Source organism: Lissotriton helveticus, chromosome 3_1 (genome assembly GCF_964261635.1).
Source record: "Lissotriton helveticus chromosome 3_1, aLisHel1.1, whole genome shotgun sequence".
NCBI lineage: Eukaryota > Metazoa > Chordata > Amphibia > Caudata > Salamandridae > Lissotriton > Lissotriton helveticus.
Window position 1 is genome coordinate 1,537,316,067 of NC_136061.1, and position 26,746 is coordinate 1,537,342,812.

General features: G+C 47.4%; 1 protein-coding gene across 10 annotated transcripts in view; it reads right to left on the minus strand.

Annotated features, from left to right (window-relative positions):
• The window catches only part of PHLDB1 (pleckstrin homology like domain family B member 1), a 417,405-nt gene that overhangs the window by 42,050 nt on the left and 348,609 nt on the right, over window positions 1-26,746 (minus strand). For 8 of the 10 annotated variants that reach the window (XM_078682232.1, XM_078682224.1, XM_078682225.1 and 5 more), the window contains one exon: window positions 25,625-25,928. In XM_078682232.1, coding sequence (XP_078538358.1) covers window positions 25,625-25,928 — 304 coding nt within the window. Of the gene's footprint in view, window positions 1-25,624; window positions 25,929-26,493; window positions 26,539-26,746 lie in introns of all 10 variants that reach the window. The other 2 variants (XM_078682222.1, XM_078682223.1) reach the window with 1 other exon arrangement.

Consider the following 26,746-nt stretch of genomic DNA (forward strand, 5'->3'; position numbering starts at 1 on the left):
AGGAAATATGTTTAGGGAATTCAAGAGGAAGTACACAGGGGTTGCGTCGCAGACATGGGACATCTCAAGTGTATTGACAGTGTTGTTGAGTAGTCAATCAGCTTTTTGCCGGTAGAGTGAATGAAGCATGTGGAAATAGAGCCTGGTGTAGATCCGTCTCAAAGTCGGTTTTCAATGGTAATGCCTGAGACGCGGCCCGCTAAAAGCCTTGCACAAGATCACACCGTGTATTGAAACCTAGTGCACAACGGGGTCACACAAGAGAACAGGTTGCCCCAACGCTGGTGCATAACAGGGTCGCACGAGAGTGAGTCTGTGCCCGATGCGTCCGCGTCCCATGTTTCTGCTTCTCCCCGATGCCCGTTGACCCTTACCTGTAGCGCCTCGAGCGGGGCCTGGAAGTCATGGCTGGAGGACGCGAGGACAAAACTGAGGTCGGAGCATCGCCCTGCGCGAGCATCTCACAGCAATGAGGACTGCGGAGAGGCCCAGCTCTACCTAGTGCCGCGAGTCGCTGTGAGCGCTAGGTGGGAAAGCTCAGCTCACTCGTAAGAAGCACCCGATCACTCAGCCCTGACCTCGCCCCTTCTGCCTTTCCCACTCCATTTAAGCTCAGCTGTGCGCTCCTCCTATCTCGCCAATTCCCAACCAATATGTTTTTATCTTTTCATCTCCTTTTTACCACAGCCTTCTTCCTCCCTCTGTCTCCACCGCCCTATTTGCTGCTAAACCCACGCAAAGTCTATTGTCTACTCTCTTCTCTGTCGCTTCAGGTACTTTGTTCCTCCCCTTTTGCTGCCCGTTTTCTCTCGCTCCTATCCTTTCTCTCCCTATCCTCTCCTTATTGTTTTAAGACCCCGTTTCTTGTGTGCACCCTTCTTATTCCTTGCAAGTTCACCCGAACTCCCGACTCTTCTGCAGCTTGTCCCACACTCCCCCGCTGCGGCCTGCGCCCCACTTCACCCCTCCGTTGCAGCCTGTGCCTTCCACCTCTGTCGCCTGTTCCCCGCCCCCTTTTCAGCAGCCTGCACCCCTGTTTCTGCAGGTTGTACCCTCGTTGGACCTTCCTGTGCTGCCCGCACCCTCACTGCACCCTGCACCACTCTCGGCCTATCTCCGCAGCCCGTTTCCCCCTCTCCTCTTCATCTGCAGCCTGCACTCCTGTCCACCTTCCCTCCCTTTCCCTCTCCAGTTTGAATTTCTAGAAATGCTGGAAACATGCGGCCCCGCCCCCTCCGATGAACCCCAGGCCTCTGATAGGTGGGGGCTCTCGGGGTGAAGGGGGAGGGGTGGCTCTCGAGACCCGCTCCTGGGGGCCAGGGGCCTCTAAGGTGATGATGGGGTATGCCTCCGAGGGGGTGTGAGAGGGAACGAAAAGGGGGGTGGGGAGGGCATGAGGTAAGATTAGAGCTGGTTTTAGTTAAACTGCACAACACAAAGATATGAGCGGACAGGGAGCCCCCTCTTCGCACCCCCCCACCCCCCAACCTAGGGGGCTGGCTTTGCAGACGAGCAAGATTATTAAATCAGGCTCTTTAATTGCTTGCAGTGCTCCAGCCCGAGCCCCCAACTGGCCTCTGATGCCAATCACACTGCACAGGAACAGCACAGGACGGTGCGGTATGGGCTGCAGGACGAGGGGGTTAGGCAGGGGTGGATATGTTTACTCCTCAATCCTGCCCTCTACCCCAGCTTTCCAGTCTCAGGCCAGCCCATTACTAAGGGTGTGTGAAATAACCGCAACTTCCTTTTGCGTAATTAATATGAAATATTGGTAATATCGCGCGAAATTATACTACCCGTATATCTGACATTTTGTGCTAGATGTTTGTGCGAAATGCACCCTCGTGTCAATTTTGAATGCGACGATGCTCTTAACGCAAAACCTAGCACACACAACACGGGGAACAAGAGTCGCCTTCTGTCTTATTCGCACTGTTCCAGTGCCCCGGCGACAGCATTTGTAACACAATGACCACCTATTTATGCTAAGTGGAGTAATGGCATGATTTTGCATAAAACGACCTTCCCCCTCCCATATTATACTATCACCTCTCATTCCCTCACCCTTTAGTCTCATATGATAAGCACCGACTCTCACTCGGCAGTCTTATGTTTTGACCTCTGGTTCCCTCACCTTCCAGTCTCGTATTAAAATCTAGGGCTCCCCTCACTGTCTCATGTTGTGACCTCTGACCCCTCCATCTAGGTCTAGGCCCTAGGCCTAGGGTGACCGGACGTCCTGAATGTTCCCGGGGCAGTCCCGGTTTTCAGAGGACTGTCCCGGCCGACAACTTTTGTTAATTGTAAATACATTTCCCGGATTTTGGGACAAAGATCAAGTCTTCCTGCGCAGCAAGCAGAAGTTATAGATCTGCTGTCCTTTCACTCATGCGCCTCTGAGGTATGACCATTTTTTTTTTTTACCAGTCATGCCCAGCGTCGGATTGGTAAAGCGGGCATACGGGCAATGCCCTTGGTGGCCGGGCCCCTGCTGTGGGCTGCTTTTTTTCGCAGTATGGGGGGCCTTTTGGGTGCTGTCTCTACTGTTCGAACAGCCAGCGGCCCAGTGGGTGTCTGAGTGGCTTTTCTGAAGGCAGATGGGCGCTCATTACCTCATGTTTAGCAACAGGCAGAGGTGTCACTCCCTTTGTCTCGATGGCCATCCATTAATGTGTGCACATACTGAGCGGGGGCAGGGGGCCTGAGTAGAAGTGGCCTCACTTGTTTCACCAGTGTAAACTAACACGTGCATTCCCCCCCCCCTCCCTAAAGTTTTTTTTATAAGATTACGCCTAAGCAGTGATTTGACTGAGGAGTGATTATGCAAATGTTGGCCGATTTTTTTTTTATGCGTGCCCGACCGATTTTCAATCCCAATCCAACCCTGGTCATGCCCAGGAGTAGGTCGCTGTCTGCTCCCAACAGAGTAGGGAGGAGGGGGCACAGGGGCGCAAGGTGGATGTCCTGCGATTGGTAAGGCTATGTAAACATTGTTTGTGTATACACACATTTACGAGATTTACAGCTCTAGCATATATATATATATATATATATATATATATATATATATATATATACACACACACACACATATATATATATTTTGTATACGTTTTTTTTAAAAGGGTAAGCAAAAAAGATGGTACAGGCCAGATATAGAAGTAAGAGTTAATACTTTAGTCCTACTTTTAGGTCTGGCCTGTCCCGGTTTTTGGTACTCAAATTCTGGTCATTTTACCTCCATCTCGCGTTAAAAGGTCCGACTCCCTTCCCAACCAGTCTCACATTGTGTCCCGTCTCCTTCACTCTTGCACTCTCATATTGTAATCTCTGGCTCCCGCCCACTCTATTTTTACTATTTCTCTAAGTAAAAACTCTGATTCGCTCCCTTCCGCTGTCATATTGTGATCTCTAACCCCCCCCTCCTGTCTCAGATTGAAGCCTTTTACTCCCTCACCCCCTAGTCTCACGATGTGAGTTCTGACTTCCTCACCCTCCATTTTTCAGTGTCGTTTTAAGGATTTTCAGGGCCCTAGCAAAGAATATTTTGGGCCCCCTGTTTGGAACATAGTGTAATTGTTTTACCTATTTTCTTCTAGTTTAAACCTACATGGGGTCAAACAATCTCGAAACATACTTTAACTTTCACACAAAACAGGTGAATGTGTTTTCCGGGACCCCAAAAAGACACAGGGTGGAGAAAGTCCAAGGTAGAGATATGCAAAGAGAGGTTCTGAGAGAAAAATCGACAAAGGTGTAATGAAGTAGGAGAAAGATCACTTTCACAGGGGGGCCTCTTGGAAGGTGGGGGCCCTGGGCAATTGCCCACTTTGCCCATCCCTAAAAACATCTCTGCTTTCCACCCTTCCAGTTTAAAGTGCTGACTTCAGTTTTACCAGACTCCCTTTTCTCTGTTATCATGACACTTGCTACTCCTTGCTGCTGGTCTGCAGAGTGAAGTCTCGAGGGTATAATTCACAGTACAGGACTGGAGCTGACAAGGGGAGACCGATAATGGCACCAGCGAGGGGTGCAGCTACCGACGGTGCAGCAGCAGGTGCAGTGTTACCAGGGCCCAGAGACCTCAAGGGTACACTGAGCCCTGATCACGGAGGTATTTTGCTACTCGAGCAGCGGTTGGAGAGTTCCCTCTTCCCTTGTTTACATGACGGCCCCGGTCACCCTTTCTACTACACTGGTAAGGGCTCACAATATAAACCATGAGGGTAGGAGACCCCATGTGTAAGAGGAAAAAATAGTACTGGAGGGGGCGCAGGGATAAAAGGGCACAGTATGAAAATGGGGAAGCCCCGGGTGGAGGAGGTGAGAATATAGAACTGGAGAATGGAGACCCAGATGTCAGAGGTTGTATTTGTAGGTGGACGGGCATTCCGACCTAGGTCACTAGGAGACACCGGAGAAGGCTCTGGGTGTATTCCACATGAAACCTGGGCAAAATTCAATTTACACCAATACAATCTTGCATCGGCCTGTCGAGGTGGCATTTTGCGTTATGCTGGTTATGCGCAATGCCAGCGATTACGCCATTACAAAACGTTGCATAATTAAAATGTTGTTGTAGTAATAATAGGATTGCAGAAGCACAGGGACAATGGGAATAAACCTATCGCTAGCAGCTGGTGTTCTCATGCATCCTCAGAACAAAATGCAAGGATGCCTTTGGAGCTAGAAAATAGCATAAGTGCTGGTCTGGCATTTCACATTTTTCGGCTTAATATTTTGGGTCGTTGGCTTAGTTTCTGCAACAACAAAAAATTACATTAATTTGCCTATAGAGTTAATTAGAATGGCTCTATCCATCAAAAGGGCAGGGAATGCAATGAAGTGCCAGCTGCCCACTCTTGCACCATGTCTCAGAAGAGGGTAGGGTGCTGAAGGAGAAGCTTGGTAAAAAGTTTAGGGTATGAGGAGAGAAGGATGGAGCAGTTTATGGCACCATGGTGTTTCTAAAGACGTAGGAGGCTGAGGATGGCTGGCTAGAGGGCACGAGGGACCTGACAGTCTAGAATACACTATTAGAGGTTTGCAAACTTATTTTTCAGGAACTGTAATCTTGAGTGCAATATTAAGCCATTGTGGGGGGGGGGGGGCGGTGGTTAAAGGCACGGCAAGAGGGTTGCTTTGTAAGACCAAAAAATCGATGTGTGTTGAAAGTATAACAATTGGCAACACTATATAACGAAACGGTAGAAGTAGTTTGCAGCTTGAAGAATTTTCCTGATTCACATGCTGTGCAATATTATGTCACCTAGAGGTTGGGTCTGGAATTCTCCTCTTGTAGCTTGTAGTCTCATTTATCTCTTGTTGTTGTTGGGCATAAATTGTTCACCATTTGGTGTCTAGTCCAATTTACTAGTCCTGACGTCAGACGCCTGCCCCGGAAGTCCTTGTGCGTGGTTGCCATCTTAAGATTCTGGCGATTGTATGAACCCTCTAGTGTCCTGTAGTTTTCCTCTAGATTTATATTTACCTTTGGTCGGAATAGTTTTACCTCACCTGATTTCCTGGGGAGATGGGTGCTTCGCATGTTAATCCAGAAAATCCTTCAAGCTGCAAAGCTAATCCTACTGGTAAGAGATGGTTTCATTTTGCAGCGTGCCTCTTTTCTACATTCCCCGGCTGTGCATTGATTTTTTAGCTGTTTTCTCACCTCAGTGGCTGGGTTAGAAATTAGGATGAGCTTGCAAATAAACACTTCTGTACTCTCTCTCCCACTTGTGTCTCTGTTCACTTTGATGTCAATGCAGTAATGTTTTGTGAATGTGTGGACTGATGACCATGTGGCTGCCATACAGATGTAGCTCAGTGGGACGTTTGCCAGGAGAGCTATAATAGTTCTTTTCTTTCTTGTTGAGTGCATTCTTGGGTTCATTTTCCAGTTGAAATACCAGTCTTTTTTGTGACACAATTGGATTGTCTGAGCTATCCACCTTGCAATGGTGTTCTTGGTAATCAGCATTTCCTTGTTCTTTGCTGCAAACAAAATAAGAGCAGTTTCCCTTTTCTGATTGTGTTAGTTCTCTCCAGGTAGGGTGATCAGAATTTTCAAGCCAAAAAGCGTGACATTTCACAAAAATAGAAGGACTACAGTTTTTAAAGCCAGTAGCATGCCTATTAATTAAATTGCTTTCTTACAACAGCTGCTAACTATCCCTGCTTTACAAAACATAAAAAGATAACTCCCACCATTTTTAGCCGAGCTGCTCTAAAAACCGTGACATGGGCTTAATCTCCTGAAATCTACCTGGACAGTTGGCGAAAAACCAGGACTGTCCAGGCAAATCCCGGACGTGTGGTCATCCTATCTCCAGGTAAACACTGTTGCTCTGCGCCTCTCTGGTGTATGTAGGGCCTTCTCAGTTTGAGTCTTTAGTTCTTAGAAACAAGTAGGTATCTGGATTGCTTGGTTTATATGAAAATGAGATATGACCTTTAGCAGGAAGTGTGGGTTGGTGCTCATGACTATCCTGTCCTTATGTATTTGCAGGTATGGTTCCTGTACAATGAGTATCTGCAGTTCGCTTACCCAGCGAAGCAATGTCATTGCATGTTGTCTCGAGCCGGATTAATTTTAGTGCTGACCTGTGAAGTGGTTCAAATGGGTCCTTCATTAGTTGTGTAAGCCTCATATTTAAGTTCCACATGGGTGTTGGGGAGCATCTTCGTGGGGGTATTATTTGGCCAGTTCTAGGAACCATTCGCCGACTAGTGTACTGAAGAAGCTTTTTCCTATGTGACCCCTTGTATAGGCCACTATCGCCGCTTTCAGTGACACATAGGGTAGGTTTTTGTCCAGCATGTGTGTAAGGTATCGGATAAACTTGGGTTGTATTGCCCTATGGGGATCAAGGAGTATTAGTGTCTTCTGTGGTTGTCTGCATGTGTTGATCACTAGTGGTAACAGTGGGGTGGGGCGGGTGTTGAGGAGTGTATGCAAATTTCCCTGACCAGTCTATCGCCAAGGTATTTCCCAGAGAGTGGTGGTGTGGGTGCCTGGATGCAAAGCGCTGGTATTTTGTACTCTCTGTTGTTGCGAACAGGTCTATCTGTGGCACCCCCCACCTTTGGAACACCAATCACTGTTTGATTCAGCTCCCATTGATGTGAGACGTATGCCTGCCTGCTCAGTTTGTCCACTTCCACGTTGTCTACACTTGGGAGATGTATTGTTGTTAGGGGTATTTGTCTGTGGATGGCCAACCTCCATTTCGCTTGTTCTAGCTTCGATTGGGTGGAGGAGTTTGTTTGCCCCTGCTCGTTGAGGTAAAACATAGTTGTTGAACTGTAGGTCTGAACCTGTATAGATTTACCCCATAACTGTTCCTAAAGACTTAAGGCTAGGAACACTATCTTTGGTTCCAATAGGTCTATGCGATTCTTCTGGTTTCCAGACTCCTTTAATGTTCAGCTTCAACATAAGTGCTCACCCTCTCATGCGAGAGGAGCCTGTGGTGAAGGTCACTGTCAGAGTTGGTGGCATGAAGGGTCTTTTTAGTGTTATATGTACACTGTTCCACCATGCCATCTCTTCCTGTACGTTTCTGCATGAGAACCGACTAGATCTCAACCGCCTCATCGCTTGTGACCACTGGTTCTGGATCCATTGCTGGATCGGTCTTGTTTAGCCTCGCACCTGGGATTAGTGGTATGCAGAAAGCCATCATTCCCAGCAACTACTTCACATTCCTCACTGTCAGATACTGCCCCCTTTGGCAGCAGCAAGCCTATTGTCTTATTGCCAGTACTCTCTTTTTGCAAGGAAATGCTCTTGCTTGTGTTGACTTGATTCTCTCGTTCTGGCAATGGTGATTACTTTTCTGTGTTTATGGAGAGCCCCAGTTTCCATCACTTTTTTATGCGGTCTCTGCATTTGTGAAAGGAATTCACCTTTACCAGCCAGTTGTCTAGGTCAGGGGTCTCCAACGAATAGCTCAGGAGCAACTGGTGAGCACCCTTAAAGTAGTTCTCAGGGTGAAGCAAAGCCAATCTCAGAGAGTCTGTGCATATTAAAAAACGCATACCAAGGTGTCAAACAGATGTCTTACACTCCTATGTGTTAGGCCTAAGGCTGCTGACCACACTACCACAAATAGAGCACTTTGGGTTTGCGTTGAGCCCTATACACTTCTGAGGGGTTATCTTGAATTTGTGTCTTTTTAAATTTGTTAGGAAGCGGAGGTCTAATACTGGGTTTCAGTGCTTTGCCTGATTTTGGGACCAGGAAATAGGTTGAGTAGTCTCCGTGATTGATCTCCTTCAGAGGTACTTCCTCTATTGCCTGTTTTTGTAACAGTTCTCTCACCTTCTGGCATAGGAACGTTTTTTTTCTTCCTTTGAATGCGTTGCCTTCTTTGGTTCTCGTTTTGGCAGGTGTTTTGCTAGTTCTATGCGCTATCCATATTGGATGTTGTTGTGTATCCATCTGTCTGTTGTGACCTTCCGCCACTTCTGAAGGAAGGCTCTCAGTCTTCACCTCCACAGGTGTCATGTGCGTGGGGGACTATGGCTTTGTAAGTCACTTGCTTACTGGTGTTGCTTCTCTGTGGAGCTCTCCTCTACCTCTCTCTCATCTGTGAAAGGGCTGTCTGTGTTGCTTTTGGTTTTACCATTGTTGCGTTGGCGACTGCTTATGTGCTTAAAGGTTTGGTGAGGTATGATGGCTTGGAATCTCCCCACTTTCTATGGTCTTCTTGTGGGGGTGTCACACCACCTCCATTTGCCTCTAAACTGCAGGGCTCTTATCGATTTTTCCAGGTCATCAGTAGGTCAGAGGTTACCAGCCAGCGCAGCGGTCTGATTTGCTAAAGACATCTTGGAGACATTCAGAATGTTTAACTACAAATGCATTCCGCTCGGTGCTTACCATTGGCTTCGTGGTTTGTAACTCACATTTTCTGGCTTTTTATTTGCTGGCTTCATTTATTGTATGCTGTCCAGCTCAAGTTGGTCCCTCCTGTTGACCAAACCTTGTTTACTGTAGTCTTCCACAATTTTGCTTTCTGTAAACAGACCTTTAAATCTTGTTCTTATCTTGCCACATTTGCAATCCATTCAAAGACAGAGGTTAAATGTCAGCTATGTCTTCCAGGAAAATTGGTGATTATTTTTCTTTCTCTGATTTCAAAGGAAGATTATTTATGTGAAAATCATGCTGGCTATTGGTGGTCTACTTGAGAAAGGCTGTACAGGTATTTTTTTTCTAGCACAAAACTAAATTTAAATGTTTGTAAATGAACTGTGCGGACGATCAAATCCATACATTAGGTGATGACATTTCCACACATTGTTTGTGGGCTGTATATTTTTGTCAGTAAAACTATATGTGAGTGCAAATGTAATGGTCATTTCAATTCAAGTGTGCTACCATACCATGCATAAATGTTACTCCGCTCCACTCTACTTCACTCTACACAACTCCACACTATGCCACTTCACTCCACACTGCAGTCTTCTCTGCACCATTCCACTTTACACCTCTCTATTCCACATCCCTCAACTCTATGCCCATGCACTCTACCCCACACTGCTCTTACTATGCACCACTGCACTCTGTGCCACTTTACTCTGTGGCACCCTAATCTGCAACACTGCACTCTGTGCTACTGCACTGTCTGCCAATGCGCTCTACTCTGTACCACTCTACTCTAGGTCAGTGCACTCTATGCCAATCCCCTCTATGCCACTCTAATCTACACAGCATCACTGCACTCTACTCTGAAACAGTCAACTCTACGCCACAGCACTGCACTTGGCGCCACTCTCGTTTACTCTGCACCAGTCTATGCCACTTTAATCAAAATCAATGCACTCTATGCCTAACTACTCTGCACCACTGCACTCCGCACCACTGCACTCCACTATACACCACTGCATTCTATGACAGTGTACTCTGCAACCATCCAATCTCTGCCACTCTACTTTAAGTCACTCTAATCTACTCTGCACCACTGCACTGTAAGACACTCTGCTCAATACTTCACTCTACTCTGAAACAATCTACTCTATGCCACTGCATTCTACGCCACTCTATTCCACTCTGCACCACTGCACTCTATGCCACTTTACTCAAAATCAATGCACTCTACGCCACTGCACTGTACGCCACGCTACTCTATGCCAATCTACACTGCACCGTACGCCACTATACTCTCCAGATTCTACTCTATGGAGCTGCATTGTACACCGCTGCACCCTACATGCATTCTACATCACTGCACTCTATGCCATTCTGTTCTACTATGCACCCATGTACTCTATATCACATCTCTCTGCACCACTCTAAGCCACTGCTCTATTCCACTGTACCACTCTTCTCTATGCCAATGCACTGTACACCACTCTACTCTGCATCACGCCATACCACTCTGCACCACTTCACTCTACAACACTGCTCTCTCGGCCACTGAACTCTAAGCTACTCGACTTTGCATCACTCCACTCTACGCCACTGTACTCTACACCAAACAACTCTAATATACCCTGCACCACTTCACGCTGTGACTCTATAACACTGCACTCTAAGTCACTTCACCCAAATCTGAAACAATCTACTCTATACCACTGCAGTCTACCTCACTCTGTTATACTCCGCACCATTCCACTCTATGCCACTCCACTCTATTCTACACCACTTATTTATGGTGTTTTAAATCGCAAGCATGACCCAAGGGTATCAGAGGGCTGTACATATGATAAAACATAATTAAAGACTTGATACATAAAATAAATCTAATACAAATAAATATCAACTTTTAGGAACTTCAGCAACATATGGTATGCAATAACAGATCTCCATTCCTTATGCATCATTGGAGTAGGTTCTCCAGGGTAGAATTCTATGAATCTGCTTTGCTTCGGTTTCGTTTAAGAAAGACGAGGAAAAAATGCTTGTGTGGGTTCTACTGGGAATTGATGTGCTTCAGCGCTCTAGTGGTATTACAGCCATAGTAGTGGTCAATGAGCCCAAGGAAAGGGCTCATTGTGACTTAAGAGAGGAATCTATTAATTAGGATCTTTTTCACCTCTTTTTTGACGACGTGGGTTGATAGGTTAGACCGAACCTTGGATGGTAAGGAGTTCCATATTCTTGGAGCTGATCCAGAAAAGGAGCATTTGTAGGTTGTTTCCTGAATCTTTGGGGGGTGTAACCTAGGAGAGTTTGTGCTTCGGAGTGAGCACTTGCCTCCTTAGAGTCAAATCTTTTCTGCCTAATACCTTGGTTCGTTATAATGTTAGGCTTTATGCGTGAGGGAAGCAATTTTCATTCGAGCTCTGGCCTTGAGAGTAAGCAAGTTGAGAGATCTGAGTGAAGGGGTAATGTGGTCAAAGCGTCTAGTGCCGCTTACCAGTGTAATGAATATGCTACTTACCAGTATGCATCTGTTCTTGGCATGTAGGGCTGCTGACATTCATATCTATAGCATAGATCGCCGCCTAGTGTTGGGTCCGGATGATTGCACATTGTTGTCCTGGAAGAGTCTTCGAAGTATCACAAGATAGGTGGCTCCTCCCCTGGACTACAGTGCGCATGGGCATCGACTCCATCCCCAGATTGTTTTTAGCCATTGTGGCAAAGATGGAGTGTAATAGTGTAAGCGATGGCCATGCTAAGAGTAAGTGTTAAAAAGTCTGCAGCCGCTACAGGCGCCGGGGCGGAGGGCGGGCGATATGAATGTCAGCAGCCCTACATGCCAAGAACAGATGCATACTGGTAAGTAGCATATTCAGTTCAAGGCATGTGGGCTGCTGAATTCATATCTATAGCATAGAATACATAGCAGTCCCTCCATTAACGGCGGCCGCCTGTGCCAGCTGCAGAAGTCTGAAAAAGCGTTTTAAGAACAGCCTGCCCTACAGCTGCTTGGAGTGCACATCTACACAGTAATGTTTAGTAAATGTGTGTGGTGTAGACCATGTGGCTGCTCTACAAATATCTTCCAAAGGGATATTACCAAGGAAAGCCATAGAGGCCCCCAACTTTCGGGTGGAGTGGGCTCTTGGAGGGACCGTTAAAGTGCGCTTAGCCTTGTGATAGCAAATCTGAATGCACTTAACGATCCACCTGGCTATACCTGCTTTGGAAATGGGGTTGCCTTTGTGCTGGGCTGAGAAGGCAACAAAGCGTTGTTGTGTTTTCCTAAAGTCTTTGGTCCTATCGATGTAGTACATCAAGGCTCGTTTGACATCAAGAGTGTGGAGCACTCTTTCGGCAACTGTTTCTGGGTTTTGAAAGAATGCGGGCAGTTCAATGGTCTGATTGACATGGAACTGCGAAACCACTTTAGGAAGAAATTCAGGGTTAGTGCGCAGCACCACCCTGTTGGAGTGAATTTGAATGAACGGCTCTTGTACAGTGAGCGCCTGTAGCTCACTAACACGTCGCAGAGACGTAATGGCAATGAGAAAAGCCACTTTCCATGTCAAGAACTGAATCTCACATGAATGTAGAGGCTCAAAAGGTGGGCCCATCAACCTGGTGAGGACCACATTGAGGTTCCATACAGGAGCCGCCGGGGTCCTGGGAGGGATGACCCGCTTCAGGCCTTCTAGGAAGGCTTTAATGGCAGGCACTCTGAAGACGGAGAGATGCTGCCTGTTCTGGAGATAAGCCGCTATGGCGGATAAGTGTATCCTGATGGAAGCGTATGCTAGATTGCATTTGTAAAGATGTAACAAATAGCAGATGATGTTGGGAGTGGATGCATCTAGCGGGTTGATGTTGTGTGTAGCACAGTAAATGACAAACCGCTTCCATTTTGCTGCATAGCAGGCTCTGGTGGTGGGCTTTCTTGCCTCCCGTATGATATCCATGCATTCAGGAGGCAAGTCAAGGTAGCCAAACTCTAAGACTTCAGGAGCCAGATCGCCAGGTTGAGCTGTTGCGGATCTGGATGCTGAACGTCGCCATGGCTCTGCGTCAAAAGCTTGGGCGTGAGGTGTAGCCTTTGATGCGGTACCACGGAGAGTTCCAGAAACGTGGTGTACCATGGCTGGCGTGCCCACGTTGGAGCAACCAGGATGAGAGTCATCGAGTGTTGCTTTAGCTTTCTTGCCACCAGCAGTATGAGAGGTGCTGGGGGAAAAGCGTACGCAAATCTGCCTGACCAGTTCATCCATATCGCATTGCCTTGCGACTGTGGGTGAGGGAACCTGGCGGCAAAGCTTTGGCATTTTGCGTTTTCCCTTGTGGCGAACAGGTCTATCTGTGAATGACTTCTGGAAGTACGGGCGGAGTACTGATGGATGTATCTCCCACTCGTGCATCTGGTGGCTGTACCTGCTGAGCAGGTCCGCCATCTGATTGTCCGTGCCTGGGAGGTGTTCCGCCATGAGGAAGATGTTCCTTTGAATGGCCCACTTCCACATGCTCTGAGCCAGATGAGACAACTGTGGAGAGTGTGTACCTCCCTGCTTCTGGATGTAGTACATGGCTGTCATGTTGTCCGTCCGGATCAACACGACCTTGTTGCACAGATGTACTTTGAATGCTTTCAGTGCCATGAAGATTGCCATCAGTTCTAGGTAGTTGATGTGCATCTTCTTTTGCGGTATTGTCCATAGTCCCTGCACTGTGTAGTGGAGTACATGAGCTCCCCATCCCTGGAGAGACGCGTCCGCCGTCAGGATGATCTGTGGGACAGGCTCTTGGAACGGTCGGCCCTTGCAAAGGTTGTGTGGATTCCACCAATGCAGAGAGTTGTATGCCCGACCGGTGACCAATACTAGGTCTTTCAACTGTCCCTGAGCCTGATTCCACTGATGCGCTAAGCATTCCTGGAGCGGACGCATATGTAACCTTGCGTGCGGGACTATGAAAATGCAGGAGGCCATCATGCCTATCAACTGCATGAACACTCTCGCAGGAAGCGAGTGTTGCGGTTGGAACTGTTGGATTAGCGACTGGATGTTGTTGATCCGCGCTGAAGTTGGCTGAGCCGTGGCAGCCAGAGTATTGATTGTTGCACCTAGATATTGCCGCACATGGGCTGGCTGAAGGTGCGACTTTGGATAGTTCAGGGAGAACCCCAGACTGTAAAGGTGAATGGTGTGGGACATGTCGGCGGCGCACTGCTGGGCCGACTTTGCCTGAACCAGCCAGTCCTCCAGATAAGGGTAGACATGGATGTGTTGTCTCCTGAGGTGCGCCGCCACTGTCGCTAGACATTTGGTGAACACTCTGGGGGCCGTGGTCACTCCGAAAGGAAGGACCTTGAATTGATAATGCCGATTTTGAATGGTGAATCTGAGGTATTTTTTGTGTGATGGATGGAGTGGAATGTGGAAGTAAGCATCCTTGAGGTCCAAGGTTGCGAGGAAGTCTCCCTGATTGAGGAGCGGAAGAACCTGCTGCAGCGTTAGCATGTGGAAGTGTTCTGAGAGAATGTACTGGTTTAGGGGCCTGAGGTCCAGAATAGGCCTGAGGGACCCGTCCTTCTTTGGGATTAAGAAGTACAGGGAGTACACCCCTGTGCCTTCCTCCTCCACCGGCACGAGCTCTATAGCGCCCTTTTGCAGCATGACGAGAACCTCCTGCTGCAATAAGTGCAAATGCTCTGTGGACATAGGACGGTGTTTTGGTGGTATGTTGGGTGGAGTGGATGTGAGCTCCAAACAATAACCGTACTGGATAAGTTTCCTGACCCACCTGCCTGTGGTGATGGTTTTCCAGACTGGCAGGAACTGCTGGAGTCTCCCCCCGACAGGTGTGGAATGGTCGGGGGGCAGTGACAGGGCGTCACTGTTTGTTGGAGGCGGAGGAACGGGAGTTGTTGTTGCCCTTGCCTTTGCCTTGGCGTTGTTGCCCCGATAACCTCCTCTATTTTGTTTGGGGTAAGAGGATTGCGCCCCACCTTTATTGAATTGTGTTTGCTGGGACATTTGGCCTCTGGAAACACCCCTATTGCCTGAGCGACGAAAAGTGCTCCCCCGAAACTGTTGGGATTGGAGAGCTCCCATGGACTTGGCAGTCTCGGTATCCTTTTTTATTTTTTCCAAGGTGGTATCCACCTCAGGACCAAATAATCTGTCAGGGTTAACTGGCTGGTTGAGGATGGTAGTTTGGATCGCAGGCTTAAATCCAGAGATTCTGAGCCATGCTTGTCGTCTTATCACCACACTGGTGTTAATTGCCCTGGCTGCAGTATCGGCAACGTCCAGTGCACACTTAATTGAAGCGTTGGAGATGAGCTTCCCTTCCTGGATAAGCATCTCCGCAGCCTCCTTATATTGGTCTGGGAGATGTTGCAACAGGGTCTCTACTGTGTCGTAGTGTGCCCTGTCGTAGCGTGCCAAGAGCGCCTGCGTGTTAGAGATACGCCATATATTGGCCGCCTGAGCTGCTACTCTCTTTCCCGATGCTTCTAGCACTTTGGACTCTTTGTCCGGGGGAGGAGCTTCACCAGTGGTTTGCGAATTCGCCCTCTTGCGGGCATTAGAAACGACCAGGGAGTCCAATGGCAACTGGCCCTTGATGTAAGTGGGATCGCCAGGTGCCGGTCGGTATTTCTTTTCAATTCTAGGGTTGACCACCCTTGCCCGTGTGGGCTCTTTGAAAATGTCCGCAGCATGTTTGAGGACCCCTTTCAGCATTGGGAGGGTTTTCACAGTCTTTTCAGCTGTTCAAAAAGTGTCAAAGAGAAAGTCCACCTTCACCGGGTCAGCATGGAATTCAACGTCGTGGTTCTTAGCCGCCATTTCAATCAAGGCATTGAATGCAGCAGAATCCTCAGTGGGAGACGTTTTGATATTGTATATCTGAGGGTCGAGGGCGGGTTGCTGATCCCCCTGGTCACCTGTGTCCACCCATGCGTCCTGTTGTGCGTCAGGAGCTGTATTCCTCATCTTGATCCCCAGCATCCTCGGCATCGGAATAAGTTGGCGAGGGCGTGGCAACTCTTTGATTCCGAGGAGTCAGTGGTTCGACCAAGACCGGTGAATCAGAAGCAGGCCTTTTGCGCTTCAAAGGAATGGTATACGACTCGAAAGGCGTCGTCGCCGTAATTTTCCGCTTGTAAAGCGTAAGCTTCCCAGTGTCGGCATCGATGAAACGTTCCGACTGTTCCTCCAGTAATGGTGGTCGATGCGTCAAGCCCCCAGCCGGGAGAGTAGGCGTCGACCCCACAGCACTGTGCGTTTTCGCTTCGGGCGCAGCCCGTGGTGCGAAGGCCTTCGGTGCCACCTTCGGCGGCAACGTGAAGAGGAGTGGCGTCGATGACTTGGAGGTGGGGACCGACTGCTTCGGTGCGGAAGGCGTTTTGGGGTCTTCCGCCGAGTCCTTGTCCCTGATACGCTTGAGGGAGTCCGAGACCTGCTTCGTGAAGGAAGCGGACGGCTTCGCCGATACAACAGACGACCTCGGTCCAGCAACGTGGGAAGACTCGATCGTCGATGACTTTGGCTGGTCGGTCCGAGGCTTGCCCGTGTTGGTGTCCTGGGCAACCGCTGTAGGGGCACCAACCCTTGGGTCGATGCCCTTGCCGTTCTTCGGCTCAACGCCCTTTGCGGCCTTCGGTGCCGCGCCCCTGCTTGGCTCCGGCTCGACGCCCGATCCGGACTTCGGTTCGACGCCCTTGCTTGACGGAGTCTGGACGGCCTTTTTGGGCTTCAGCTCGACGCCTTTAGTCTGCTTCGGCTGGACGGATTTCACAGACTTTGCCGGGTCGACAGGCTTCTTCGGCTTGGGCTGTCCCGACACCTCGGAGGACGAGGGTGTCGACGGTGGATCAGAAGGTTTCGGTTTCGATTGTGCCTGAACCACGTTAGGTTGTGCGGGCACCGAAGGTTTCACTTTCGGTTTCGATTTCCTTAATGGCGGCTCCGTCGAAGTGTCCGTAGCCGGGCCGGGAGGCGGGGCCGTGGATTTTGGTAGAAGGTCTTGGGTAAGGCCGATAGGCGATCCCTCAACCTGAGCCTTTGTAAGTGTTCGAACGGGGCATAGCTCTTCCTCTGAGCTATCTTCCATAGCCCCATAGGCCTCATCGTCTCCTCCTACCTCGTCGACGACTTCTTGTACGGGTAGGCCTTCGACATCCACTTGATAGTCGTAGTCGACTTCTTCCGCTGGAGGTGAAATCTGCATCTGAACGTCGTGTTTGTCTGCTTCCTCGCTGTCGAGATGTCCACTGGTGCTGGGGCCGACTGCCGGGCCTCCATGCGCGCCACGCACTGAAGCTGAATCGTTTTCTTCGAACGAAACCTGGAACAAGCCATACAGTTGGCTTCATCGTGGTCCGGCGACAGGCACTTGTTGCACACCGGGTGGACATCGATGTGTGGGTACTTCGATCTGCACACGGGACACTTCTTGAACGGGCTCCGTTCCATGTCGCGTCGTCGAGGGTCTTGCTGCGTCGACTGGGCCTCGAGCTCCAAAGAGTCACGCGACTCCCTGGATGTTGAACTCGGAAGGCGAGTCCGAACCGAACCGGGCACCGAACGCAAACAATACCGACGATATAGGGACAAAAAGGCCTTTTGGCCTAGAGAATATTGTCGATTCCGAACTGAGAGAACGAAAGTACATCCGAACCCAATGGCGGAAAAAAACAATCTGGGGATGGAGTCGATGCCCATGCGCACTGTAGTCCAGGGGAGGAGCCACCTATCTCGTGATACTTCGAAGACTCTTCCAGGACAACAATGTGCAATCATCCGGACCCAACACTAGGCGGCGATCTATGCTATAGATATGAATTCAGCAGCCCACATGCCTCGAACCTGCTGTTTTGAGGATCACTTTGTGTGGGGCCGTTCTTGATTTGGGAAGACTGGAAAGAGTTGCAGAACCATATTCTAGTCTCGAAACCACTAAATGATGTTACTGCTTGTTTGAAGTCAGGAGGTGGCAGGATTAGTTTCACAGGTTGTTGGGTTTAACTGTGTCAAACGCTGATGAGAAGTCTAGTAGGATCAGTAGGCAGGAGATGTTATTGTCTAGCATCTTAAGGGTGTCATCCATTATATGAACAATGGCTGATTCTGTACTGTGCCCTGGACTATATCCTGGTTAGAATTTGTCAAGTAAGTTAAATTGAGTAATGTGCTGACTCAATTAGTTGTGTGCACATTTTTCCAGCAATATGGCTAGAAAGGGAATATTCAATATTGGGCCAAAGTTACTCAGGATTGTAGGGTCTGCTCTTACTTTTTTCAGGAGGGGTGTCACTTACCCAGTCTTCAGGCAGTACTGGATAATGCCATGTTTTAGCGATGAATTTACGGTCTTCATCACTATGGCAGAGAACAGGTGACTGAGTTCCTTTAGTATTGCGGAGGAGATAGGGTTTCTGAAATGTGAAGTTGTTTTCATGGATAGTAAGGTCTTGTGAACTTCTTCCTCAGTAAGAGATTTGAAGTCATTCCAGACAGCTTGATTGATGGGTGAGTCTTTGTCTGTTCCTCCAATGGGTGTGAAGCCACGATGTCCAAATTGTTTTTAATTTTCAATATCTGATGAGTTGGTGCTGATGATCTCGGGAATGGGTTGGTGGGCCAAATGGTCAGGCGATTAGGCTGATTCTTCTTCAGTGATGTGTGCGCGCCTCGTTGAAGAGGCCCGGAGTCTGAGGATGAGCGATACATCTTGTTGTGGACCCACCACCTGACTCTTAGCTGCCAAAGTGTCTTCTTGCTTCTGAAGGCCAAGCGAGAGTCTCAGCAGGTGTTACTGTGCTCTGGCGAGTGGCACAGGTTACACACAGCATGGACAGCTGTCTAAGGCTACTTGAAATGGGACTGATGGCATTTTTGATTAACATCCATTCCATTACCTTCTATGCATATTCATTCTTTGACATTGGTAAGAAGGCTGTGCTGCCAAGTGGCCCAGTTGCTTGATGATGATGTACTTGGGCCAATGAAGCGGGGGTTGAAGGAACTCAAAAGGCGCCGATAGGTCATGTCAGTGACTGGAAGGAAAGACCGTGAACGTTGAACACGTCAAGACTGGGAGCAACTCTGATAGAAAATCAATCTAACAATGGAGTCAGTGCCCATGTGCGTTCACGACCAGAGGAGGAGCCACTGAGACCGCGTGATTCGAAAGACTACTTCAAAGAAATAGAAGTTTTATCAGTACAAACCCAGCATTAGATGGCAGTAGTATGCAGCCCATGTGTATCGAAAGCCACACATTCTATGAAAAAAGGAGTTTTTGCCTTGCGTCTAACTCCTCCTCTACTCTCTTGAGAATGGGTGCCTCCGAAGCTTCAGAGCTGGGTTCAGAGGAGACTTCAGCCTTGACCGCAATACTGCTGGGGGCAAGGCAGGAGCTTACCTGCCGTGGAGAAGACCACTGCTGGGCGCTGGGCTGCTGACACCGCTGTTTCCTCCCGCCGCCGGTGCCAACCTCCATCCCGGCCGCCGAGGGGAGGAACTACGGTTCCCAGCGTCCCTTGCGGTCACTCACGACCACTTCTTGTTCCGCGTGCCCGGAGGCGCTTAAAACCACGGAGCTTCCTCCACGTCGCGGGCGGCGCCGGGCGGAGCCCGGGCAGAGGGCGGGCCGTCTGTGGCCGTCTAGGGACGAAGAGGGACGGGACGGGCTCCCCTCCTAAGCCTTCTACATCAACATGGGTAAGCGCAAATTGCAAACCTCCATTACTGGTGGTGCGGGGAAAACTAAAATACCCCGTAAAGCCTCAACATCAGCTAACATCATGTCTTACCTTACCTCTGCTGTGGGAAAACTCAATCAAGAGATCGCTGAGAAAGAACGGGAACTGGGGCTTGATAAAACATTGTCAGACATACTGGTGCCCCCATTGATCGGCAGGCAAGCTATACCTTTGGAGCCTGCGGTTTAAATCATCACAGTTAATGACATGATACCCCAAGCCCAATGCAACACAACAGGCCCTGATGAGCCTAATCCGCCGAGTATAATCATTGCTCAAGGTCCCATTCGAGAGACTGTAACCCCAGTTACCAAGCGCATTAAAAGGCTGTTAAGGAGACCAAAAAAGAAGGCCACGCAGTATTCTACAAAATCGCGCCCAGTCACAAGTAACTTTGAAACATGCATGAAGGACATGGTAGAAAAAGTGCTCATTGATAAAATAGAAACTACCCTTGTCCAGATCTCAAATGACATCGTTGAGACTCTGAAAGAGTGTGTGGCAGAAATACTAGGGAAATGTGATCGGTTAAATTTGTTGGTATCAACGAAAATGCTTGAATGTCCACCACCTAATACACTTGGGGCTATCGCCCAACATGACCCACCTATGGAGGGGATAGGGAATGTTATCCCATTAGTATCTATTCTGCCTCCAGTCCCACCAAAGCTAATACGTCAAATACCTCCAAAAGCAGTTACTACAATAGCTAGGAACACTGAATTATCGGCTCTGGGCCATGATGGGGGTTGTACTAATACTCCCGCTGTTAAAACTACTGTATATAAAGGAGGAGTCCCACAGGGGTAAAGGAGGCAGCGTGTGAAGCCCCGTGCAAATTTACCACCTGAGGCAACCCCTTTTGTCGCTGTTTTAGTAAACATCCCACCCTTGAGCCCAGAGGAAGAGGAGCCCCAGGGTACTCTATTAGAGAATATTAAAGCATGATGTGATGAAAATTGCTCAGGCCCAAGGGACTTATCCACTCACATCACCATGGGGAGACGAGTTGACTGGTTGGGGCACATGGTAAAAAATCTACCCGGTGACTGCATCATAGTAAATTTTAATAGACCCCATGAGGCTACCCGTTTATTTTGGGATGCTACTGATGTAAAGGTAGGAGGGATCCGAGCTGTACCTCTAGGTTTTTTTTACCCACGGCCAAACCCCCCCAAGCTGCCTCTAGGTAATGATGGTCAACAAGGTGCACCAAGACGGAGTATCGGGTTGTCGTCTTGGGTCCTGCAAACACCAGGCTTTACCCCTAAACATACTGATCCCACTAGACCAACAAACAGGGCCACTTTGGAGTTAACAAATAGATTCACTGCCCTATCAAACTTGGACTAAAATGATTGACTCGTTATGCTGTCCCTAAAAGTCAGATCTATTGTACCTCTACCACAGAAAGGGAAACAGGGGACACAGTTAAAATCATGAGCTGGAACATTGCAGGACTCCGCTCCAAGAGGGATGACAGAATATGGTTGGAACAAATCAAGATTTATGAGGTAGTGGCACTTCAGGAGACCTGGGATAGGGAATGTAATTTCTGGGTAGATGGGTAGTTATCATACTTTCAAGCTGCTCAAGCATCAAGCTCAGGGAGAGACAGAGGGGGGCTTATGTTCCTAATTTCTGTCAAACACATGGGATCTGTGAAAACTTTAAGCACCACATCCCCCAACTTTCTAGCCTTGGAATTAACTTTGCCTAATAGGCATAAAATCTTGTATGTCAACTTCTATAATGCCCCACACGGTACGTACTGTAATGAAAATATTAATGCATTAGCAAAGTTTTTAATCAATTATAAGGAGGGTCAAACCACTTTTGTTTATTTAATTCTTCTAGGGGATTTTAATGTACATTTGTGTCAGCTAAATTGCCAATATAGGGTTCATTTAGATATAGATTGTGTGCCCCATTCTCACTTTGAACATACCACAAAAGGGGGCTGCTCTAGAAGAATTACTGTCAGATGTTGATTTATCCGAGCCGGAGTTTTTTTACTCCAATGACCGGGTAGCAATATATAGTGCTAGGGACAGTAATACTATTATAGACTATATTTGTTTCACCAGGCTTGCTACCAAATGTTATTTTTTATAATGCTATACAAACTACATTTAGTGACCATAACCCAGTGGTATTGGAACTGCATAATAAAAACCCATCCCTACTTTCTAAAATAAATACAGTAACTACCATGGAGCTAGCCGTCCAAGACCAGGGGAGACGGGTAAAGTGGAGTAAAATCATACCAGAGGATTTCTATATTACACTTAGTGAGAAGGTGGGCAAGGAAATTAATACCTGTACAGATCCGCTAAGGCATGGAGGGGATATCATCACCTCATTTGAAACAATTTGCCAGCAAGTGGCTGTGGACTTAACATCTAAGACGACACATAAGGAACTAAAACTGCATGGGTGGTTTGACTCAAAGTGCTCCAAAGCCCATAGAGACTTATTGGTTGAACTAAAAAAGATACCCCGAGACAACCAGGAAGTGGCCAGATTAAGAAAAAATTATAAAACTACTGTTGAGTCTCGTAAGAATGACATTAAAAAAAATGCATGGGACTCACTTTATGATAGGGCTACCATGAGGGATAGTTCCAAATTCTGGGAAATTGTAAATACTCCACTTTTTAATGATAAAGAAAATTCCCCACTAGAACTTAACATATCAGAACGGGAATGGCTAGACCATTTTGAAAAAATCTATGGCAGCAACCTCTCAGTAGACCCCTTTGTACCTATAGTGAGCGAGCAACTGGAGCGCCCACTGAGATTTACAATCAAAGAAGTGCAAAAGGCTATAGAGGACACAGCTGGTCATAAGGCCCCTGGCCCAGATGGGGTACCAGCCGACATGTTTAAATCAAATCCTAATATATGGTCAATTGTCCTCACAAATGTTTTTAATATAGCTTGTACTGATAAAACTAGATTGCCTATATCTTGGTCACGGTCTATTATAGTCCCGATTTTTAAGAAGGGCCAGAGGGGGGACGCAAGATGCTATAGGCCTATAACATTACTGGATTCGTCATTTAAAATATTAGGGAAAGTTATTCTAGCAAAGATCTCAACATGGGCATCTAATAACGACATTTTGTGTAATGCGCAGTATGGTTTCAGAACTGGGCGAGGCACCGAAGACCAGTGCCTGAACTTACATCTAATAGTGAGTAAATATACTGTTGCATCAAAAGGGTCAATCTACCTGGCCTTTATGGACTTGTCCACAGCTTTTGACCTAGTTAATAGGTCAAAGCTGTGGACAATGCTCCTGGAGCTGGGGTTAGATCAGGCCTTGGTGAACTTCCTGGCAGAGTTGCACAGAGACCTGACAGCGGTTATACGTATGACACAAGAGGGGAAGTGTACTGCTGATCTCAAGTCTGGGAGGGGAGTGCGCGCCAGGGGTGTATTCTGGCCCCAATGCTATTTTCTCTATATATTAATTCACTGGGAGCTAACTTGGCGGCAGCATCCGCCAATGTTCCGTGCATGGGGGGAACCCCATTGCCTGTTTTATTATATGCGGACGACACGGTGCTGCTGTCAAGGACCCCTATAGGCCTACAACATCTCTCAAATTCCTTTGGGGATTTTATGCAAAATCTGGACCTCGTGATAAATGTAGAGAAATCGCATGTTATGTCTATAGGGAAAGGAAGGAATAACATTAAAACTCTCTCTTGTAATGGCTCAGTAATATCGAGAGTAAAAGTCTTCACCTATCTTGGCGTAGTGTTTGATGACACAGGGTCCTGGGCACCCCAAGTCGCTAACAAAGTAGTGGCCGTGAAAAGATCGTCGGCTGCTATATTAGGCTTTGCGAAAAGGTTGGGTGGGAAACCAGCTGAGGCCATCTTGGCGATCTGTAGAGCTAAAACTATAGCCATAGCTAGGTATGGGGCAGCAATTTGGGGCCATAAAGATCTAGCTCTGATACAGAGAGAGGAAAACACATTTTTGCGATCCCTCTTGGGACTCCCCCAATCTACATCATCCTTTGCAGCTCACATGGAGATAGGGTACATTGCAGATATGTTAAATATGGCGCCACTTTTATTATGGATCAGAACTTGGCTGAACCCCAACCTTACACTGAATCACAAGATTATTAGTGATTGTATGGGGCGGGACAGAGTGGCTGATATTCAGTGGCTGACATTTATTAAAACAACAGCAGTATATCTGGGTCGCCCGGAATTATATTCGAAACCGGAAAATCTGAGCAAGGAAGATATTAACTGGGTAACAACTAATTTTATAAAAACCAGAGAATTGGAACGAGAAGCGAGAGAAACCATTAAGCCAACAGTAAGGTCACACTATTTGTTGATTACTTCAATGTCAATACAACCTTACTTGACTACTGTTACTAGACCCTATCATCGGTGGCTTCTAACAAAATTTAGATTTAATCAGGCACATTTTCTGCTGGGTATTTATGATAAGTGGTGTACCCCAAAGGATAATGTGCCTTGTGAATGTGACAATTGTTCTGATCAGGATCATATACATTTTGTGTTTTTCTGCCCTTTCATTTTGGAAAGTAGGAAAAAATTTATCAATCCACTGTTAAGGGAAAAGGGGTTTGTACAGTTTAAACCCGCACTGCTTTATCTTCAACTAATGGAAACTACTTTAGTGATGTTTTGTGTAGCCAATTTTTTGATTGCATCAATCCGTGCAAGACGGAAGAGACTCCGGATTAATACAGTTGGGGTTGCGGTAAATGTTTACTCTGCACCAGATAATATAAATTAGCTTCCATGTACCAGATTAAATATTGCTGTTGTGAACTATGAAATATTTGCTACTAATTTTGATATTCTGTGAACTATGTGATGATCTATATGTATTTGCCACTGATTTTTAAATGTACACTAAATATTATTCTTGTAAGATGTTTTTTATAAAAAAAAAAATTCGGTTGCATAATATCATGTATTTGTATAGTATACTTTTATGATTTTTAAGTAATCGAATAAAGTGTTTTTTTGACTTTGACTTTGACTTCAGCCTCCGTTCAGCTCAGACTTTGTCTGTGGTGTTTTCGGCAACAACAAAAAAAAAAAGACTCAGGCTCTTCGGCTTAGAAGTCATCGGAGTAGGGCATGACTCATGTCTCGACTCTGAAAGCTTCACTGAATGCTTTCCACGTTCAAGATGCACGTCTGTCAAACATTATCCCACTAGAAGTACGCTTTGTAATCTACTTTCTTAAATTCAGGAAAGCCCTAAAAACTTGACCATTCCAAAGTAATCTGACCTCTCTACATTCAATCTGTCTCACTCATCCCTGGGAGTGGTAGCATGCACAACAAATATATTAAAAGCATCAATGAAGTGTGAGGATTGAGCGCACTTTGCAGATGCAAATTTACCCACTTGCGTTCCACTGGAAGCACTTCCTGCAAGGCAAAATTATACTCTTTACCCTCATGCTACTGGCTATCTGGTGTAAAACTCCGCTGGGTGAGCCCAAATCCCACTCTTTGCATGTTTTAAAGAATTGATACCAATACGTTTTGTACACAGCTGGACTGTAAAGCCGGATCCAAAAACACTGGAACACAGTCCCCAATAGTCTCAACCCACTTCCAGCCCTCCTATAGTGTTAATGATTGGCCAGGATATCCCAGAAAATGTAGGGTGTTATTGATGGACAGACTAGAGAAATGTGGCTGGCTTAAGGCCTAGATTGACTCAGAATGTTCAGGGTACTGGGATGGAGGGTCTTGGTGTCTCCATATCTCTAGGGGTTAAAGATTGTGTATGCTACAGGGCAACTGATGTCTCAGGTACACACTGGTGAAGGTGTAGACCCCTAGGACATAGGCATTACTATGTGGCCCATTTGCAATCAAGGGCATTGAAAGTGCTGCCCCAGGTTGTATAACCTGACATGGGTCTGTTTGTAGTTGAAAGCACTGAAGGTGCAGTTATCTAGGGTGACTCACCTGGACATGTTATCTGGGGAGCAGGCAGAGTTGTTCCCTGTTGACACGCTGGTCTCCATGCTGTCTGAGCTCTCCAAGCTGAGTGTATCGTATGCATGGTCCCCCTCATCACCACGGTGGTGCAGGTTGAGCGCATGGTGCTGGTGGTGCAGGATGGAGTGGTGCATGAGTGGCGGCCCAGCGCCTGGCATGGAGTAGGGATTGTGGTGAGGGTGAAGAGCTTCCCACTGGGACTGGGCCTCCACCGCAGCCTTTTGCTTCAACTCTGCGAGGCGTCGCCGTTGCTCTTCAATCACCTGCTGTCCTGTGGGGTGGAAAAGTGAGAAGCTCTCATATAATAATAGTTGCGGAGCTTGAAACTATTCTACTTTCACGCCCTATTATTCCACAAGAGTGAGCAGTATAAAAAAAAGTTGAAAAAAATAACTGTTTTGGGCAGTGGACTAGAGTTATACATAGTGGGAAATCAGCACAAATCACACACCCCTGGTCAATAAGGCTTAGTAGTAGAAAGTACTGGATACAACACAAGCACAGCACTTCCCTCACCAGTGTGATCAAAATACAACACAGACTTCATTATTGGATGATAATAAACATAACCAAATGCATGCTGGGCAGCGGCATGCAAGCAGGCGGGAGACTGGTACCACATCAGTAGTGATGGAAATACAATACCATGCATATGGTAGTCATGGCCATGATATGGCACTAGATGTGGAAAGGGATGCAGTGGGACATGCTTGGACGATTTCTGAAGATTTGGTAGTCCAGTTGACACCTAAAGTGTTTGGGATTCACGGAAGATGATATTCAAACATCCCAAAATAAACTTCAACCACCCCTGTTCATGACACGCCATGTTCTACCTGATGTATCACTGGGCAGGAGAGCCTCTGCGGGAAACAGACCATCTGCTAGAGATGAAGGGAATAGGCGCCAATTTGATAGGTAAACAGAAAGAACCAGAGGGAAGAGGAAGAGAGCGGTGAGATATAGAAACCCCCACAACCCTGAAGTCATAGCCCTCTCACAACTTCAAAAAGTAGTTTAAGAACCGAAATAAAGAACACCATCATGGCAAACTCAACAGGACTACCACATTGCTACTCACTTATTGAT